Genomic DNA, 20,639 nt, shown 5'->3' with positions numbered 1-20,639 from the left:
TCTGTTGATGGTTTCCTTTGCTGGGCAGAAGTTTTTCAGTTTGGTGTAGTCCTGTCTGTGTATTTCTCTTTCACTGCCCCACCGTTTTTAAGGCTGAATACTACCCTCTGTAGGTAGACACCATATCTTGCCAACCCGCCACCTGTCAGCGGAGGCTTGGTTGCCGCCTTGCTTTGGCTGGGAACACTGCTGCTGTGGCTGCATTTCCAGAAGGAAGGCACCTAAGGTTGAAATCACTTCACGACACTTCGCTCTTCCCTGCAATCCCCACCTGGGATAAAAGGCGACTCAGAGGCTGTGGTGAGGGTTAAATCACACTCTGTGTCCCGCAGAGCTGGCATCCTGTGGAACGATGGTGCCAGGCACACTTGACCTGCATTTTGCCACCGCACCTGCCTGTGCTGGCTTCACAGCTTCACCTTGGAACTCCTAGAGTTCTTGTCCTGCCTGGAGATGACCGTGGGCAGTATCCACGAGGGCCCAGGATCGTCCCTGCCTGTGCTCAGCAAGATACAGGCCCTGGGCTGGTGCCAATGGAGCTCAGGGACTTTGTGGCCATGGAGGGACCATGGGCCAATCCCACACCCTTCCCATGTGGTGATACAGACACTGGGCAACCCAGAAAGCCTGGCCCAGAGCTGGCACCCATGGCGTCGACACCCTTTCTCTATGGTGGCTCCCATCTTGGGGGTCAGCAGCTGTGTCCGGAACTGGGGGACCCACACCACCACTGTGCCTCAGGCTGGCCCCTCAGGCTGGCACCCGCCCCTCAGACCCCTGCAGCCCCTCCCTCCCCTGGGATTTAGGCAGAGACAGGGTGAGATGACGTGGGGTGCACCAAGGGGTCATTAGAAAACAGGTGAGAACGTGAAGCAGCCGGGGTCGTGTGGCCTGGGGGGTGTCTGCTGAAAGGGAATGAAGTTCCCGTCAACTGCCTGCTCTGAGCCAGGCAGTGGTGACACTGAGGGGCCTTGCTCTCGGCCTGCACAGGCTGGAAGGGGTGCACAGGGCCTCGGGTCCTCAGCCCCCAGCCCTCCTGGCACTGCCGCAAAGGGTCTGTGCCCGCCAGCTCCTGCCACAGCTTTCCCAGTTCAGCACTTGCCACATACTGATGATGTCCTACTAATAATAGTTCAAAGACCAAAGACATTGTCAAGGCTTGAGTATATAAAATGTCTTCTTAAAAAAGACTTTATGAGATTAGTCACAACCAAAAGCAACCTTAATTTTAACTCACAAGGCAGAATTTTTTTTAAAGACCATAAAATGCTGTTTGCTGTGTCATATGGATTCAATATCAGATTGACTTCTGGTCCAGCACTGTCACGCCAAATACTTTTACACATGTGGGCCCATCTTTCAAATATGCATCTCGAGAGTCTGTTTGTTTTCTCTCTTTCTGCCTTTCTAATCCTACAAAAGTTTTTTTGTTTTTTTTTTTTAACATGGTCCATGGAAAATGAGATCACTTTTCCAAATGGAAAAAAGGATTTGGCTCTAAGGTTAAAGCTGCACTTTTTTTAAGGGGAAAAAGATCACATCTATGTGCTGTTACTGAACATCAGCGAACGGCACACCTGCCACTTCGCAAGAACAACGGGGCAGGTGAGGCCGGGGCAGGTGAGGGCCGGAGCCGCGATCTTCCCCAGGCACCACAGGGAATGGGGCAAATGTTCTGAGAAAGCCGGGACTTCCTCTGTCAAACCCTTTAAATATCCTGATCTCTTCCAGTTCCAGGGCAGAAAAAAATAGCCGGCAAGTACTTCAAAGATTATTTTTGTCAAGGTCATGGCAGAGGGAAAATGAGGGAAAAAGGAACAACCCTCCACAGCCCCCCGGCTGCCCCTCCTTGGAGTAAAGGGAAGTTGGGAGCGCTGTGCTCCCCTGAGAGCCGTTGCCACGGTTACAATGCCACAACACCGCCGCTAGTCACGCGAGCGGGCACCGGGCGGGCGTTGGGGCAGCTGGCCCGGCCTCCTGGAGCCAGATCACTCGCAGGGGCCGCTCCATGGGGCTTGCGTGCGTGCGAGGCAGCGCTCTGGCTTGGGGAGCTGAATAACTGGCTGTTTATAGATCCCACAAACAGTAAACGCAGCCTTGACTCTTCCACTGAGCAGCTCCAGCGTTTGAAAACAGTTCTTGAGAATGCAGCTGGTGGATGGCCGGACAGCCACAAAGCGGGAGGCTGACTGAAGCCCCGGGGCCCTGGGAGAGCAGGCAGACAGCGGCCCCCGGGCAGTCCCTCCTGACGCCCACCGCAGCCCCGCTCGATTAACCCAGTGTCCTGGGCCCCCTTCTGCCTGAGGGAGACCAGCCTGTGCCGATGCTGCCTCCGCCCTCGCCTTTGCTGTGGGCCCTTAGCCAGTTAATTCACCTCTCTGGGCCTTGGTTTCCTCCTGTGGAAGACGGAACGGCAGCAGTGAGCGTCTGTGAGGGCGCGGTGAGCAGCAGCACCAGGCACCCTCCAGTGATCAGGGCAGTACCCGCTGTCACTGTGACTGGAGGGCAAACGGCTGTGCTGGACAGGCAATCTGATGTCTAAAGCTGATGTCATTTTCTAGAGAACAAAACTTAGGTTTTTAAAACTGGGATCCGCTTTCTGAATGCAAACACCCGAGTGTGAAACTTACTTCACCAGAAGCAGAGTCACAACCCATAAACAAACGCAGCTGACGTTCCCACAGTGAATCTCCCTGTGGAAGCTCCAGGCCCATGCTGCCAGGGTCCTGGTGGTCGGGAGCCGTCCCTGCTGCTCCCTAAGCCTGGGACCCTGCGCCCTGGGTGTGTCCTGCGCCGCCAGCCCTGGCCTTGGAGACCTCGGGGCCAGAGTTGGCCTGGGCCGTCCCCCTGCACCCGCAGCTCCACACCCAGGAGAGCCCGAGGGGGCTCCGTGCTGACCTGGCTGCCTCAGAGCAGACAAGGAAGGTGGCATGGGGATAAGAACCACCTGGTAGGAAACCAATGGCAAGACAGCTGCCGTGAGGCCGAGAGGTGGGCACTGAGCGGGAGCTGCGGCTGCTTGGTCCTCGGGAGGAACAAGGTACGCCACGGTGGTGCTGAGCAGGTTGGCAGGGGGGGTTCTGAGTGCACCAGTGACCTCGGGTGGGGAAAATCCACCCAGAACAGACTGGGGCGGCTGCTGAAGCCAGGGCCACACACAGACCCACAGTTCACTGAGGGCCACTCACAGCCTCTGGAGCCTGTAGGACCCAGGCCTGGGCGCAGAAGGCCCTGCAAGCCCCAGCCCTTCTCACATGAGCCCATCGGTGACGACGGCACTGCCTCCTCCTAGTGTCGGCAGCTTAAAACGGAGTAACAGCCAAGCGGGTGCGATCCCCGCTCACAGCGCATGGCACCTGAAACCCAGGCTGGCACAAACACACTCCCTCCACCAGGGAGGCCCAGGACCCTCACCTGTGCTGAAGTCGCCTGCTGGGCAGAGCCCGGGATGCAAAGGTCCAAGCCCAGCTGAGCCGAGGGCAGAGCAGGGGCCAAGTGAACACCACTGACTAGAACTCTGTGTACCTGGCTCAGTGACCATAGACGGTCAGGGGCTAACTGGACAGTCAGGGGCTAACGTGGACAGTCAGGGGCTAACGCGGACAGTCGGGGCTAACGCGGACGGTCAGGGGCTAACGCGGACGGTCAGGGGCTAACGCGGACGGTCAGGGGCTAACGCGGACAGTCGGGGGCTAACGCGGACAGTCGGGGGCTAACGTGGACAGTCAGGGGTAAACGGAGGAGAGTCCTGGGGATGTGAAAGTCACAGAGAGGCCGATGTGCGCCCCGGACACCTGCAGCAGCCTCCGAGCGGGGCGAGGAGCCGGGCACTCTGACCCAGCTGGGCAGGGGTCCCCAGCCTCCCAGAACTGGCCTGGGCTGTGGATGGGTGGGAGAGGCGGGTGGGGGTCGGGGAGAGGGTGGGCAGGTGGGTGCAAGGGGAGCTGGGCTACCCTCCCACTGTGCCCACTCTCAGGCCAGTGGCAGGGCCAGCACACTTCCTCCCTGGTGAAACCTCTGGCTATACCTTTGTTTATCAAATACATCTCATGAACTCCTGAAGTGAAAGCCACTTCCAAGGAGTTTCGGAACATCAGGCCCAGCAGCGACAACAGACGGTAAAACGTGGATTTCTCTCAGCAGAAAGGCCGAGGAAGCAGCGGAAAATGCCAGGCCAGGAGATGAGGCCAAGTGTGTTCTGTGGGGCTTGTGGGACAGTGCCCAGAACAGAGCCAGGAGCAGGCTCGGGCGTCAGGGAGCTCTCTCCACAGTGGCCGGTGGGTGCCAGGGTGAGGCTGGGGCCGCCCGCCTCAGTGCCCCCAGACACGCAGACCCCAGCCATGGCATGCGGGGCTCGGTTCTCCACCCCCATCACTTCTAAAGTCAGGGACAGAGGTGGGTGTGGGATGCCCCCTCCCAGCCTGCTGTCCCCGCACGGCCATCCCCTCCAGCCCCCATGCCTCCCCTGAGGGGCCCCTCTGTCTGGATTGCCGCCTTGTCATGGGGGCTGGGACTTCCCAGCTCCTGAGCTGCAGGGCCCCGCTGCCCCATCCCTCTCTTACCCTCCTGGGCTGGTTTCCCCTGTACCCCGGCTTTGTGCTCCCAGAGCCCTCTGAGTTGTGGTCCTGTGTTACCATCTGGTGTTTTATACCTTCGCTTCTGGCCTGAGTTTCTGGACGACCATGGCCTCCTAATCCTCATACCAGGGGCCCCTTGGAGCCAGGCAGCATCACTGCGTGGGGTAAGCTGGAGGAAGGGGACCCTCGTTCCTTTTGCTTCACTTCCTGTCCCCCTCACTCAATCCTCTCCCAAAGTGTCCCTCACAGGAACGTGTGCGCAGCCCTAGCCAGAAGGGCTTCTAGGCCTTTCTTTAGGACAGCAGCCTGCAGCGGAGGAGCATCTCCCCACTTGTTAAATTTCAAATGCTGGACACTTTGGTTCCTAGGGACTTCTCAGGAATTTGCGGATGCTTTTCCAGAAACCACACCAGAGCAGCAGCGCGGCCCGGTGACCGTCTGCCGAGCGGCTTGGGACTTCCAGACACGCAAGGCTGTTCTCACAGCTGTTTTTGTGAAGCCCTGCTCGGCTGCCACTGGGCACAGGGCAGGGTGGAAGCTGGAGCAGGCGCCTCTGATGACCTGGCCTGCAGTGGCCTCTGGGAAGCCGCTCGTCCAGCCCCGAAGCTGAGAAGCTCCGTTTCAGGGAACTGGTGAGATTCCCCTGCTCTGGGCTGGTGAGTCAGCTGCCCTTCCTGTTTGCCACCTCGTCCTCTCCTGGGACTTTTATTCCCCTAATTTTCGGACCCTGCTCAGCCTGGTGTTCGGCCAATTGCATCCCACCACCAGAGCTCGTGTCTCCCAGGCCGCTTCTGCCTGCATTCCACACCAGTGTCATTCAGGGAATGGGGATGCAGGGCAGCCAGTGTCAGCCACCTGGCAGGAGGGGGACTTGAGGACAGAAAAGCCGAGGGAACCCCAGGAGTCTTGGGCTATCTGGGGTTAGGGTGTGGAGGAGATTGGGAGCCACAGCCCAGGGCAGGGGCTTGGGGGGTCCCAGTCAAAACACACGTGGGAGAAATCACTTTCCTGTTCTGCCTCTGCTCTCCCAAGATGCTTTGGGACAGCCCTGCCTTGGGGGGCTGACAGCAGGAGGCTGCGGCGGGGCCCTGAGGGGCAAGATCTGGAGACATGAGAGGTTGACACAGTCACACCGCCCGCTCCAGCACCCACCCTCCTCCTCTTGTGCAAACCTCCAGGCTGGGGAGGACTCGGGGCAAAAGTGCTCCCTCCCATGGTGCTCCCTTCAGAGGTAAACTCCTCACCCAGAAACCAGCCCTGCCCGCCTGCCCTCCCCTCTGCCCTCCATGCAACCAGGGCCAGCCCTGCCCGACCCCACACAGGCCCAATCGGAGCCTGCGCCCACAGGGACCGGAGCACAGGAGCCAGAGCCAGGAAAATGGAGCCAAGCAACAGGCAAAGACAAGAGGGGTCCAGCACACAGGGAGGAAAGGAGATACCCTGGGGCAGAGAAAAGCAGGAATGAGGCTGAGCACAAAGCTGCAGCCTGGAGGCTCCTTGCAGGGCCTCCCTCCTGCCACCCAGATGGAGCCAGCAAGAAACCCAGAGCCGGGAGGGTGGCTGCAGAAGGACCCTGCCTGGGTAACAGCAGGTCCAGAAAATAAAACCAAGAATGGAGAGGGACAGCATCAGTGCAGCGACAGACACAGAACGTCCAGAACCGAACATGAGAGACCTCGGCTGCGAAGCGCTCACAGAGCCCCCAGCAGGAAAACCAGAGGACACGTTGCCGCAAAACTGTCGACCACCAGAAAGAAAACAGGCCGGGCACAGCGGCTCACGCCTGTCATCCCAGCACTTTGGGAGGTGGATCACTTAAGGTCAGGAGTTGGAGACCAGCCTGGCCAACATGGTGAAACTCCATTTCTACTAAAAACACAAAAATTAGCCGGGCGTGGTTGTGCACACACCTATAAACCCAGCTACTTGGGAGGCTGAGGCAGGAGAATCACTTGAACTTGGGAGGCAGACCTTGCAGTGAGCCAAGATCGCGCCACTGCACTCCAGCCTGGGCAATAGAGTGAGACTCCATCTCAAAAAATAAAAAATAAAAATAAATAAATAAATAAACAAACCATTGCAACAGCTCCCAGGAGAGCAAGAAAAGCAGATCCAGACCCACCAGGCTCAGCAGCAAGGCCACGTGGCCCTGCAGACACCAGGACAGGCTTCAGCCTGGAGCTCCACGTGCAGCCCGCTACCGTCCACACACGAAGACACAGCAGCATTCTCCCACTTGCGAGGGCGTCCAGAGGTTTCACAGCGAGGCCTACAGCGGACCACTGGAGGAACACTCAGGAGGAGGAACGATCCGTTAGTGAGTGACGTGATTGGGTGCCCCAGGCTGCAGACGACACCTAACATTAGGTGCAAAGACAAGAATCTGTGACATCGGGATTAAGCTTCAGACACAGTTAACATGCTGCCAACGCGGGGAGGGCCAGAGGACGTGTCTGTGCCAGCACAGGCCCTGCTGCAGGAACATCACGACAGAAGAGCCTGAGAAGTAGCAAATCAACCTGATTCTCATTTCAGAGCTCTCATTTCAAAGGCATCCCCATGAGAACAAAAGCAGAATGTGTACCTTTAGTTCAAGAAAGCTCAATTTGTCTAACAGAGGGTTAGGGGGAGAAAAAAAGAAACCAAAGGACATGCAGTAAATGGAAAATACAAAATAGGATGACAGAAATCAGCTCCTAAAGAATCACAAGAAGTAGGTGGACGCAGTGAAAGAAGGTGCTTGGTGTTGGGGGAGATCCCTTGACCCGCCGCCTGCAAGAGACACCTACACCAAGAAGGAAACGCTGAAAATGAAGGGATGGGGGAGACAGTCCAAGCAGCCAGGAACCAAAGTAAGCCTGGGGTAACCACTGTAAGGTCTGACGAAACGAACGCAATGGGCAAGGAGAGTCGACATGAACTGTGCCAGGTCTGAAGAGTCACACGGCATGCAAACCTCCACCGAAACCCAGCCGTTGTCCCTAAAACCAGCCTCCCTACCACATAACTTCCTGCTGCTTTGAGCGGCTGCTTTGAGTCCTCCTCACTGGCGGTTTGGGCATTTTCCTCTGTCTTGCTAAGTCACATGCTTATGTAACGAGTCATTGCTGGGTTTTCCCAGCTTCAGACACCGTCTTTAGGCCTGGCTGTGGACGCCGCGTCTGCACCTGCTTCATCTGCACCCACCTCGCCCTGCACCCGCCTCGCCCTGCGCCCACCTCGCCCTGTTCCCACCTTGCCCTGTTCCCACCTTGCCCTGAGCCCGCCTCGCCCTGCGCCCATGCACACTCTGGCCCTGCCTCACCCTGTGCCCGTGCAGGCTCTGGGCTGGCCTCGCCCTGCACCCGCCTTGCCCTGCACCTGCCTCGCCCTGTGCCCACCTCGCCCTGTGCCCACCTCGCCCTGCGCCCACCTTGCCCTGCGCCCGCCTTGCCCTGCATCCGCCTCGCCCTGCGCCCACCTCGCCCTGTGCCTGCCTCGCCCTGCGCCCGTGAACGCTCTGGCCCTGCCTCACCCTGCAGCCGTGCACCCTCTGGCCCTGCCTCACCCTGTGCCCATGCACACTCCGGGCCAGCCTCGCCCTGCACCCACCTTGCCCTGCGCCCGCCTTGCCCTGCGCCCGTGCACGCTCTGGCCCCACCTTCCTAATCTGGCTGTGTCGTGACCGCCTCAGCTCCCCCTGCAGAGCTCCTGTCACCCGGGTGTGCATGGCCTGTGAATCCCCCACTCTGCCTGAGCAGCTCTGTGGGCCTGGAGTTGCTGCATCTTTGCTGCCTTCGTTTTCCCAGGTGCTCACTCACTCACACCACTGACGTAGCTCACAAGCCTCTCAGCTGAATGCACCTTCTTTGCCCTGGTTCCTGTCCATCTCAGCCTCTCTGGGGCCTCTCCCGTCTCTGTCTGAGGATGTTCTGTGTGGGGAGGTGGGTCCCATCTCTCCCACCGCCTCCTGGAGGGGCTCCCATCCCCACCCCAACCCCTTCTGTGGCCGGTTCTGGTGGCGAAGCCCTCCAGGGTCTTCCCAAGAAACAACCAGAAAGAAGAAAACCTCCGAGCCCGCCCCTGGGTGTGCGTGAACTCCAGGTTGGAAGGCGCTTGTGCGTTTCCTCCCGGCCTCCTGCGTCCAGGTCTCTGGATCCTTTCCATGAAACCCGCCCCTCCTCTCTGGGAGCATTTAGGATCTCCTTGTCCCCGAGGGGGTGGAATCTCACAGAGATCCCAGCAGGAACTTCCAACCCGGAAACTCATGCCCTCGGCTCTGGGAAGCCAGCTCAGCCTCCCCCTCGATGACTCCCTCGCCTCCGATCTTCCTGGAGCTCTGACCCCCGGCGTCTCTCGGGCTCTGCTCATTTTCCTGACTTTATTATTTCCTCCTCTTTTTCCTTTACTCATGGAAAGACCTCTTCAGCTTTAACGTCAAACCCGTCTCTGGGGTTGTTACGGCTTTTGCTCTCACGCTTTTAACTGTTGAGCCATTCTCATGTCTGAATTTTCTTTCTGCAGTGACTGATTTGCATGTGGCCAGTGCTGTGCTTTCACTGGTCTCCGAAGATCCTGATGTCAGCTGTCTTTGTCTCTCTTTTTAAGAAAATTTTTTTATTTTAATGCTTGTGTGTACATAGTAGGTGTATATATTTATGGCATGCCTGAGACATTTTGATACAGGCGTGTGACGCATGACAGTCACATCATGGAGAATGGGGTGTCCATCCCGCAGCACTTACTCTTTGTGTTACAAGCAATCCAATTACATTCTTCGTTATTTTTAAAAGTACGATTAAGTTAGTCTTGACTGCAGTCCCCGCGTTGTGCCACAGATGCCGGGCCTCTGTCTTTTCTTCATTCTGCGCATCTCCGTCCTTTCCAGCCTCTGTCTTTTCTTCATTCCGCCCTTTCCTTTCCAGCCTCTGCCTCCCCTCCCCTCTCCTCTCCTTTCCTTTCCCTGTTTTTTCTTCATTCTGCACGTCTCTGTCCTTTCCGGCCTCTGTCTTTTCTTCATTCCACGCATCTCTGTCCCTTCCAGCCTCTGTCTTTTCTTCATTCCGCCTGTCTCTGTCCTTTCTGGCCTCTGTCTTTCCTGTCCTGTCCTGTCTCTGTTCTGTCTGCGTTCCACGCATCTCTGTCCTTTCCGGCCTCTGTCCTATCTTCATTCCATGTATCTCTATTCTTTCTTTTCTTTTCTTTTCCTTTCCTTTCCGGCCTCTGTCTTTTCTTCACTCCGTGCATCTCTGCTCCCTCCAGCTCACCTTCTCAGGTTGGCTCACTCCTGTCTTTCATGGTGGCCTCCTTCCTTAAGAACCCAGCAATGCTGGCGCGGGTGCCAGAGTGAGCCTGTGCTGTGTGTCCTGGGCGCCTCCATATCTGTGCCCCGGTCCTTTCTCTGGGCCGCCAGACCCCCCAGAAGCCTTGTGGTGGAGGCGCCCAGTGCTCTGACGCTGGTCTGGGGGAAGGGCCCAGGCTCGGTGTCCAGGTTGCCCAGCTGCCACCTCTGCAGGGCTGAGGAAGAGCCCCTCGAGCTCTTCCACAGAATGGGGGGCCTGGGTGGCTAAGGACTCCTCGCCTTTGGCCGGGCGCGGTGGCTCAAGCCTGTAATCCCAGCACTTTGGGAGGCCGAGACGGGCGATCACGAGGTCAGGAGATCGAGACCATCCTGGCTAATACGGTGAAACCCTGTCTCTACTTAAAAAAAATACAAAAAACTAGCCGGGCGACGAGGTGGGTGCCTGTAGTCCCAGCTACTCAGGAGGCTGAGGCAGGAGAATGGCGTAAACCTGGGAGGCGGAGCTTGCAGTGAGCTGAGATCCAGCCACTGCACTCCAGCCTGGGTGGCAGAGCAAGACTCCGTCTCAAAAAAAAAATCAGCAGCTTCTGAAGCACGTCCACCTGCATGCACACGCGGGGACTCCCGCTACGCAGCACCTGCATGCACACGCGGGGACTCCCGCTACGTACCGCGCGGCTCCCTCACGGTGAATGTGGCTTGATGCTGGTGTCACTGATTGACTTTGAGAACGTGATCCGAGTCACGCAGGCACCGGTGGCCACTGTGCCACTTCCCAGTGATCTCTCTGGTTTTCAGGGCTTTATGTGGACTCATGCGCTGTGGATGCTGCCTGGTTCACAGCCTCTTCCCTTAAAGTTTGTTCCTTCAGCTGCGTCTGCTGGAGCCTCGGCTCGCTGTCCAGCCCCAGCTAGCCCCCCTCCCTCATCCTCGCCTTCGACAACCCCACAACCCACTGGACCTCCGGGCTCCCCTCCAGGGAGGCCCAGTTGGGAAAAACAGGCACAAGAGAGGAGAATTTGCCTTCTGTTATCTCTTTCTCTCCCTTCCAGGGAATGATGCCTTTTTCTCCTCTTGCCCTTGGGCATCAGAATCCAGGCTCTTCAGCTCTTAGACTTCAGGACTTGCACCACTGGCCTCCTGGGGGTCCTCAGGCCTTTGACCTTGAACTAAGGGCTGCATCATCAGCTTCTCTAGTTCTGGGGCTTCCAGACTTGGACTGAGCCACACTACCAGCTTCTCTGGTTCTCCAGCTTGCAGACAGCCTATTGTGAAACTTGTCTGTCTCTGTGATCTTGTAAGCCAATTCCTTTAATAAGGCCCCTCACATATAACTATTGATTTTGTCTTTCTGGAGACTCCTAATAAAATCTATGTTTTAAAAAATCCCATGGAATCTATTTTAAAAAGTTCCAAGGACTACTAATGAGTTTAGCAAGGTCATAGGATACAAAGTCAACCTAGAAAAATAAATTGTACTTCTATACACTAGGAATGAAGTAAAAATTGAAATTAAAAAAAAAGTCTTACTTACAATAAGAACAAAAATATAAAACTTAAACATGACTCTAACATAAATATGCTGGATATGTATGCTGAAAACTACAAAACACTGATGAACTTAATTAAAGAAAACCTGGCCGGGCGCGGTGGCTCAAGCCTGTAATCCCAGCACTTTGGGAGGCCGAGGCGGGTGGATCACGAGGTCAGGAGATCGAGACCCTCCTGGCTAACACGGTGAAACCCCGTCTCTACTAAAAATACAAAAAACTAGCCGGGCGCGGTGGCGGGCGCCTGTAGTCCCAGCTACTCGGAGGCTGAGGCGGGAGAATGGTGGGAACCCGGGAGGCAGAGCTTGCAGTGAGCTGAGATCGCGCCACTGCACTCCAGCCTGGGCGACACAGCGAGACTCCGCTCTCAAAAAAAAAAAAAAAGAAAGAAAACCTAAATAGAGACACATACCATGTTCATGGATTGGGAGAGTCAGTATTGTTCAAATGCCAATGCTCCCCAAATTGATTTACTGATATATCACAATCTCAATCAAAATCCCAGCAGGGATTTTTTGTAGATATCAGTCAATAAGCTAATTCTAAAATCTGTATGGAAAACAAAGGAACTAGAATAGCCAGAACAAAATGGAAAGATTCACACTATTTGATATCAAGACTTATTTTAAAGCTACAGTAGGTAAGGCAATGTGGCATTACTGAAAGATTTAAAATACAGATACATAGAACAGAATACAGAGTCCAGAAACAGATCCACAAAAATACAGCCAATTGATTTTTCACAAAGGTATAAAGGCTGTTCAGTATGGAAAGGATGGTCTTTCTAATACATAGTGCTGAGACATCTGGACAGTCACATGCAAAAACAATAAATCTCGACCCCTACTTCACACATCTTATACCAAAGTTACAAAAAGTGGATCATAGACCATAATGTAACACATGAAACTATACAACTTTAGAATAAAGCATAAAAATCTTTGTAACCTTAGGTTAGGTAATGAGATGTGGCAACAAAATCAATCTACAAAAAGAGAAATTGATAAATTAAACTTAATCAAAATGGAATACTTTCACTAGCTGTAATATCCTGTCAAGAGAATAAAAAGACAAGTCACAGACTAGGAGAAAATATTTATAAATCATACATACGAGAAAGGACATTTCTCCAGAATATATAAAGAGCTCTCTAAACTGTATAGAAAACAAGCAAATAACCTGGTTTTCTTAATGTGCAAAAGATCTGAAAGACCATTTACCAAAGAGGACACATGGATGCAAATAAGCACATGAAAAGATACACAGCATTGTTAGCCACAGGGAAATCCAAACTAAAGCCCTAACAAGATTCCAGTATTAAAATGGCTTTGAAAAAAGTAACACCAAGTGCAAAACCAAAGATGCTGAGCAACGGAAACACTTATTCACTGCTGGGGGATACGAGTTAAAAACATGCTTACTATTCATGAAACGGAGACCTGCGCTCACAGAAACACCTGTATGTGAACGTCTACTGCAGCTCTATTCATAAACACCAAAACCTAAAAACAACCCAAATATCCCTCAAAAGTTGAATGACACATGGAGTCGGTCCATACCTCATCAATAACAAGCAGCAAACCAGCGGCCCACAGCACCGTGGATGAGCCCGGGCCCTAACCCGCAGCAATAACAAGAAACCAGCTGGTGACCCGCAGCACCGTGGGCAAATCTCAACAGCACTGTGCTGAGTGAAGCTGACCTCCAAAGGCCATGCGTGTGACTCCGTGTGCAGGACATCCACAGAAAGGCATGGGAGAGCTGCAGGGACAGAGCACACATCAGCCGTGGCCAGGGGCAAGGGGCTGTGACTGAAAACAGCAGCAGAGGAGAAATGTTTAGGGATGGAATGGCTCTGAATCTTCATGACAGTGGCAGTCACATCCCACTGAATGCTGAAAAGAATGAACTTTAGTGTACGTAAATTTTTAAATAAGTGTTACAAAATGTCCCCTGCAGTAACCATACACTTGAATTCTAGCTGAAGTTAAGCAGTCAGTGACAGCATCCTAGCCTGAGACAGACCACATCCGTGGCACTAGTGAGTCCTGCTAAACCCAATAGCCCTGTAGCCCACCTAAAAAATAGAATGAAAATCTCTGACTCGTATCGTACAGGGATTTCGGGGCCTGCTCTGGGTGCTCACGTCTCTTTGGATCCCTCCCCCTTGTTTTCCTCGCCAGTCTCCCACCTCTCCCCATTCCTCCATCCTCCCACTGTGAGCACCTGCACCAAGATGTGCACCAGGGGAAGCCACAGGCTGCGGCCCATCTGTCTGGGCTTCCCTGGAGAAGGCGGGGGCTTGGAGGACAAGCCAGTGAACTCAGGACAAAGAAACGCCGGGTCCAGACTATACTCTCAGGAGTCATTTCTAAATCATTACTAAAGTTTCTCTGAACGTGTGGAGCATCTCAAATAAATAAATAAATACATAGAAATGCTGGGTCCGGCTCAGCCCCAAAGGGCACCTGGCGGCTCCAATCCTTAACTTCCTCATCTTAAATCAACAGACCATGGCCACAGGCACTCTGAAGCCTGTGCCGGCTCAAGGCTGTTTACGGATTTAGGGTGCCCTGCCATAAACTTCCCCTTTTTTCAGTTTATTGTGAAGAGATTGAAGATTAGAATTAAAAGCTGGGATTTGCTGTTGTTGTTGCTTGCTTTGCTTATTTTGCCCTGTTTGAATGCTTTTAAGCTTCAAAAAGAGCATATAATCCCTTTCACTGTCCTAGCAATGCAGTGAGGAACCCTATAATCCCTTTCACTGTCCTAGCAATGCAGCGAGGAACCCTATATCCCTTTCACTGTCCTAGCAATGCAGCGAGGACCCTATAATCCCTTTCACTGTCCTAGCAATGCAGCGAGGAACCCTATAATCCCTTTCACTGTCCTAGCAATGCAGCGAGGAACCCTATAATCCCTTTCACTGTCCTAGCAATGCAGCGAGGAACCCTATAATCCCTTTCACTGTCCTAGCAATGCAGCGAGGAACCCTATAATCCCTTTCACTGTCCTAGCAATGCAGCGAGGAACCCTATAATCCCTTTCACTGTCCTAGCAATGCAGCGAGGAACCCTATAATCCCTTTCACTGTCCTAGCAATGCAGCGAGGAACCTATAATCCCTTCACTGTCCTAGCAATGCAGCGAGGAACCCTATAATCCCTTTCACTGTCCTAGCAATGCAGCGAGGAACCCTATAATCCCTTTCACTGTCCTAGCAATGCAGTGAGGAACCCTCGCCATATAATCTACCAGATGCAATCTAAGAAAACTTCCAGAAACTTCTGTGGGCCAGAGGACATGAACCAGATGCGGTGGACTGAGACTTCAGGAACTACTCAACCTCCCCCAAAACAGAGTGAGTGTGACCAGTGCTCTGGCCAGGCAGGGGAGTCAGGCCGGGCAGCAGGAGGGCCACAGTGCCAGGAGCAGACGGGCGGGCAGACCCTGACCCCAACCCTCCATGCCTCTTCCAAAGCCTTCTTGGACAGGCCGCCCTGAGGGTAGCTCCAAAATATCCCACGCTGCTGGGAGCAGGACGGGAAGTCCAGCAGCAGGGAACCAGGCCCAGGTCTCCCTCCCCTAGGCTCCAGGCTTCCCAGGCCCCAGGAGCTAGGACCCATTCACTAGCAGGGTGGGGCAGAGCGAGCTGGGGGTTGTGAACTCACCTGGAGACACACAGGAGGATCTGCAGCGGGGGTCGAGCAGCCTCTCCCACGCACCAGGGGTGCAGAGCTCCGCGGGAGACCAGAGGCTGCTGGCTGTGGGGCAGCCTGCCATCCGGGACCCCGTACCCTCATCTGGAGCGGGTTTGCTGGTGCCCTCCTGCCCCACCCAGGGATCCTGAGTTCTGGCTGGAGCCCACCCTGTTACCCAGGAAGTGCCCTGTTGTCCCCACCTCCTCCCTGCAAGCCCACCCAGCCCCATCCTGGGACCACCCAGGGCCTATGTCTCTCCGGCCACTGGTGGAGGCAGCAACCCCCTTTATCTTCAAAAGGGCGAATGGATTCACCCCGAAGGCTCCACGCCACCATCTTATGTTGTTTAGGAAAATGTTCCACAGTCTCCCCTCCCAGAGGAGTAACAGTCCCCTCGTCACAGCACAGGAAAACCCAGCACTTCAGAGTCGGGGGGATGGGGGAGATGGGGTGAAAAGCCCCTCATCACGGAGCTTCCTGCCCAGGCCCAGAGCTTCCAGGGTGTCACACAGGCCACCCCGAGATTGAAACCGCACCAGGGAAGCCCAATGCAGACTTTACCATATCCTTCATTTTAGGGGGAAAAAGGGCTTTATTTTGTACAAGGTTCTCTCATTGACAAGCAAAAGCAGACGGTGCAGAATGAGGATGATTTTCTGATGCAGCACACAGGGCCGAGAGCTCTCTGGCTGCCTTCCCAGTCCCAGCCCACGAGGCTCACACCCGAGGCTGACTCCAACCCAGGGACACCCTTCAACCCATTTTGGAGCCTACTTGTCCTGATAGTTATAAAGATCACAACCTAAGGGCCTCCTGGGTGAGGGTCTGAACATGCGTGACACGGAGTACCAAGTGTCCAGCGTTTGAGGTACCAAGGGTGGCACTCACCTCCAGCAGCAGCCTTCCCTCCAGCACGGCAGACCCTGCAAGAGGACGACTGTCTCTGGGCGAGGGGGCACCGGCCGCCGGCTGCCGTGAGCTCTGCTCCTGCACGACTGTCAGAGAAGAACAGACATGTTAGGCGCCCCCAGCCCCCGGCCTGGCCACTCTTCTTCATTTACGTCTTTCTTGTGCTTCCCCACGTTCACCCCACAGTTCTCGCCTGACAGCTGGCCTGGGCTGCACTGACCCCTCAGCAGGCCACGCAGCATTCCACAGCACAGTCCTGAGGGTCCAAGGTGGACCAGGAGGAGCCAATACACAGGTCCCAGGTCAGCCAGGAGGGGCAGGGGACACCAGGACGTGGAGGCAGAGAATGACCTGAGGACGCCCCCATCCCCACTCTGTTCCGCAGAAACTGCTCTCTGTCCCCTCCTGCCTAACCCCCCAGACCCCACACCCAGTCTTGGGACAAAGTCCAGCTTCCTGCTAGATCCCCCTGAAGCCACCCAGGAGGTCCCTGCAGCCCCATGAGACCCACGGCACTGTTGGGCTGCACCCCTTTAAGGGCTGGGCCGAGGCCCCCTGCATCCACCCGGCTCTTCTGTGCCCTGCACACCCGCATCACCTCTCCCTCCTGGAACCCCGCAGCCCCCTCCCTGAGGAGCAGACCAGGCCCCACGCCCCCAGGGGCTGCAGAGCACTGTAGGGCAGGAAAAGGCAGGTCCAGGACAGCCACCAGTCCCACCCCCTTCCTGGTGACTGCACACAGCCCCCAAGGACACCCCCACTCTTGAGGACGGTGCATTCTCCATTTTTGGGTGCAGAAGGGGACAGATGACATGTTCACCTCCCAGCTGGCTGAGGGCTGAGTTCTGAACCCAGTGCAGGTGCCCACTGCCCACTCAGTGTCCTCATGAGCACTGGAGACACGGGAGGGATGCCCTTCCCCAGCTTCTGAGAGGACCGAGGGGCAAGGGTGTCCCGGCAAGCAGCTGGCCCCAGTGCGTGGACCACAGCACACCCCAGCGAGACCGGGGGGCACCTGCCGCTCCCATGTCTCCCGGATCCTCAGCTGAAGCCCCAGGTGGTATCTGCTCAGGAAGATGCGACCTTGCCACGGGTTCTGACCTTGAGATGGCACCTAAAGGCCAGCACGCCATCCTTCGTGGTGGGCATGCTGTGCCGGGGCTCCTGTTCAAGGGCAGGCTGGTGCCCGGCGTGGCACAGCCCAGGCAGCCATTCTTCACCGGATCCGCCCACTTCCATGGCTTAGGGAGACACAGCCGCTTGCAAAGCAGCCCCTCCACCACCCTGACTCCCCACTGGGCCAGGCTTAGACTCCTGGCTGCCTCCACCCCACTGCTCAGGAAGAGCCCGAACCAGACAGAAAATCAAGTTTGAGGGGCACAGCCTCATCGAAAAGTGTATGTGTGTCTATTTGTAGCCCATCACAGTCCCAAAACGACGTATGGCTGGTGGATATTTTAAGAAATAGAATAACTACTTGAATAAAAGCTTAATGTCTCACTCAGGGTGGGTTGGACTTCCACTCTCCAGCCCCATTGTGTCACTTGAGAGTGCTCTGAAATGTGGCCTGAACCTCATCCTGGGTCACTGTCTCCTGCTCTTGGTCATCCTCCTGTTCACCTGGGAGTGCTCTGAAATGTTGTGCCCTGAACTTCATCCTGGGTCACTGTCTCCTTCTCCTGGTAATCCTCCTGGACTTCCACGAAGGCATCCACCCGCTAGTCAAAGTGGTTCACACTTTCCTCTGAGCCCTCCTCATCCCGCAGTCCCTGGGCCCCCAGGACCAGTGTCTGTGGTGTCCCCAGGCCGTGGTGAGCACAGGTGGAGTTCAGACGCTGGGTTAACCTGCTCCCCATCAGGCCAGGACCCCGGAAACGACTGCTGCGTTGGGCTACCACCCCACCCTCCACCAGAAAGACCATGCTGGGAGCCACTGATTCAGAATCTGAGGTGCCAGCTGCAGGATGCTGACAAGCTAAGGTGTCCTTCGGGGGCAAGGGCCTGAGTGAGGCGGTGAGGCAGCCAGGAGCCAGGAGACAGTGGCATGGGCGGCCTTGGGACTTGGTCTCTCTGTCCCCCTCCTTCCCTGGTCTCTGAGCCCTCACTTCTCCCTGAACTCCCATAGCTGGTAAAAACTGGATTTTTGTTCACTGCACTAAATGTAACAAGAAAAGCCCCTTTTCTTCTGCCACAAAGCAGGACTATTCCGAGGAAGCATGAACAGTCCGCCGAGGTGGGGGCATCCCTGGGGTAGGGGCGGCCTCTTCCCACCTGGAAACCCCAGCATCTTAGCCTCCTGCCCTCCAGGTTCAGCCAGAGACTCCACAGTTCATACAACATGCATGTTCAGAAAGCTGAAGGCTTTTAACAATGAAAATCAAGATCTTTCTCCCAAGGGCAGACCCAGGAGACGCCAGTGCAAGAGGCACCCCGGATGTCCCAGCAGATGACCCCGAGCCCGGGGAGAGACCCGGGCAGAAGCGGCCCCACACAGGCGCTGCTGGGGTCGCCCCGCGAGACCCCCGTGCTGGCCCTGGGCGCTCCCCGCCGAGGTCCAGGGGCTGGGGCGGCGCGGCTGGGGGCGCAGGCCTCCGTCACCCGCGCACAGACTCCGACCACCCAGGCAGCCTGTGCAGCCAAACCCCATTGCAGGGGTCGCTCCCGCAGCAGAGCCGACCCCGCCCCACCAGCAATGCAAACCGGCAGCCCCAGCCTTTTCCCGGAGAAACTCCTAGGTGCGGGGGCGGGGGCGCGCCCCTCCCAGCATCGCGTGCCCCCCGCGGGCGCCCGCCCACTTCCCCCCACTTCCCCCGCAGCCGCCGGCGCCGTCACGCGATGGGGCCCCGCCAGGCCTCGCGTGCGAGCAGCGCTCCCGCCCCCGCCCGCCCGGGCAGGGCGCCAGGAGCCCCAGGAGCGCCGGGAGAGGCAGGCGCGTGGCGGGGAAGGGGGCTCCGGGTCCGCGCGGGCGCTCCAGGTGCACACGAGGCGGGCGGACCCGGCCGCGGCCTCCCCAGGTCCCCCCGCCCTCCCTGCACCTGGGGGTCCCACCTGAGGGTCCGCCCCGGGAGGAAACCCCCATCCCCCACCTCTCCAGCCCGTCTCCTCCTCTGTGATGTAGGGAGCGACTCCCCCCAGCCCACGCCACCGCAGATGCCCGCCCGTGGTGACGGGTTAGGGAGGAAGGGAGCTGGGAGAGCGGTGTCGTTCCTGGGGGCTGGTGAGAAGGATGGGCCATCACCGTGGCCCTCACAAGGCACAGCTGGGCCAGCGGGAGGGGCCACAGGGCCAGGGCGGGAGGAGCTCTGTGCACCCAAGACCGCAAAGGCCAACCTGTCCTCTGCCTCCCAGCCACCGCCCGGCCTGCTGGTCCTGCAGGGTCTGCAGAGAGGGGCCCTGCCAGGACCACTCCCAGGGCCCGCCCTGCGGGCAGTGAGAAGCTGGAGGGCCGCGTGTCAGATGAGACTGAGCCGGCGTGGGCAGGGCCAGGACCGCTGGGCAGGGCCGCCCTCTCAGAGGTGAACAGGCCACACGGCTGTGCCTGAACCCGGATCTGTAGCCTGGGCACCCTCCGTCCTGCCAGCACTCTGCCTACCGTGCAGAACCTCAGTCAAGTTAGAGATTCTCAGGGCCATTGCCCGCCCTCCGCCCACGGTTGCAGAGTTCACTGCAACCAAGAAGAGGCTCATCTGGAATAGCAAGAATGTGAAGTCAGCACCGAGGCCTCGGGTGACCCTGTGCCCACAGCAAGGGCTGGAGCAGAGTGGCTCCCTTGGAGGCTCAGGCTTCCCATGGGGTCCTGCTCAGGGCCCTCTGTTTCGTCACACAGAGGAGACTCAGAGCAAGGTGTCACCGGGAACCCAAGGCCACCCCATCCGGTCCCCACCACAGGCACCTGGACCTGTGACTCAGTCTGACCCACTGTCCCTGATGAAGGAGGAGCCAGAAGGCGGGTCCAGCTTTGCGTCTGGGTGATGCTGTGATGCCCAGAAAGGAAGCCACATGGCTCCCAGTCCCCTGAAGCCAATTCCCCGGTAGGGGCGGGGGAGGCGGTGCAGATGGAGGGCGGGAGGTCAGCCCTGCTGTTGGAGATCACGCACCCCAGCCCTGTGCAGCGACTGAGGCTGAACTTTCCTGCTGTGCACAGGGCTGAGTAAGGCCCATTTCAGGTCTTCAGTGCTGGATAGGGAGCTGGGCCCAAGGGGAGCTGAAAAGAAGGAGAGATGAAGAAACAGAAGAAGCAGAAAAGGCAAAGCGGGCAGAGACGTCCCTTTGTCCTTCACCCAAACCGCAGCCTGGACCCAGTTCTCAGGCTTCCTGTGACTGATCCCAGGGTGGACAGGGCCCAGGCTGGATTTGGGGCAGGTGACAGTCAGGATCCCAGCACCTTGACTGGGAAGAAGGACACGCCTCCGTGAGGCCCCAGCCCACAGCTCCACAATCCCCTCTGTGCAGTCAGAGGAGCTGGGCCCAGAAGCCAAAGGATGGATCAGCAGGGGGGGCCCCCCCAGCCCACCCCAGCCCTGGGGGAGGAGGGAAGGCCCTGAGGGGCTGTGTGCTGAGCAGCACCACTGCTTCCTATCCAGGAAGGCTGGAGGAGGAGCTCAACCAGCAGAAACCCTGCC

At 56.8% G+C, this 20,639-nt stretch overlaps 1 protein-coding gene across 1 annotated transcript in view; it reads right to left on the bottom strand.

Annotated features, from left to right (window-relative positions):
* Positions 1 to 20,639, bottom strand: part of AHRR (aryl-hydrocarbon receptor repressor) — a 103,937-nt gene that overhangs the window by 34,875 nt on the left and 48,423 nt on the right. The window contains exon 4 of the mRNA XM_033178658.1: positions 15,997 to 16,103. Coding sequence (XP_033034549.1) covers positions 15,997 to 16,103 — 107 coding nt within the window. The remainder of the gene's footprint in view (positions 1 to 15,996; positions 16,104 to 20,639) is intronic.

This window comes from Trachypithecus francoisi, unplaced genomic scaffold (assembly GCF_009764315.1).
Source record: "Trachypithecus francoisi isolate TF-2019V2 unplaced genomic scaffold, Tfra_2.0 Lachesis_group2, whole genome shotgun sequence".
NCBI classification, from domain to species: Eukaryota; Metazoa; Chordata; class Mammalia; order Primates; family Cercopithecidae; genus Trachypithecus; species Trachypithecus francoisi.
This window is presented reverse-complemented; position numbering and strand designations above follow the sequence as displayed.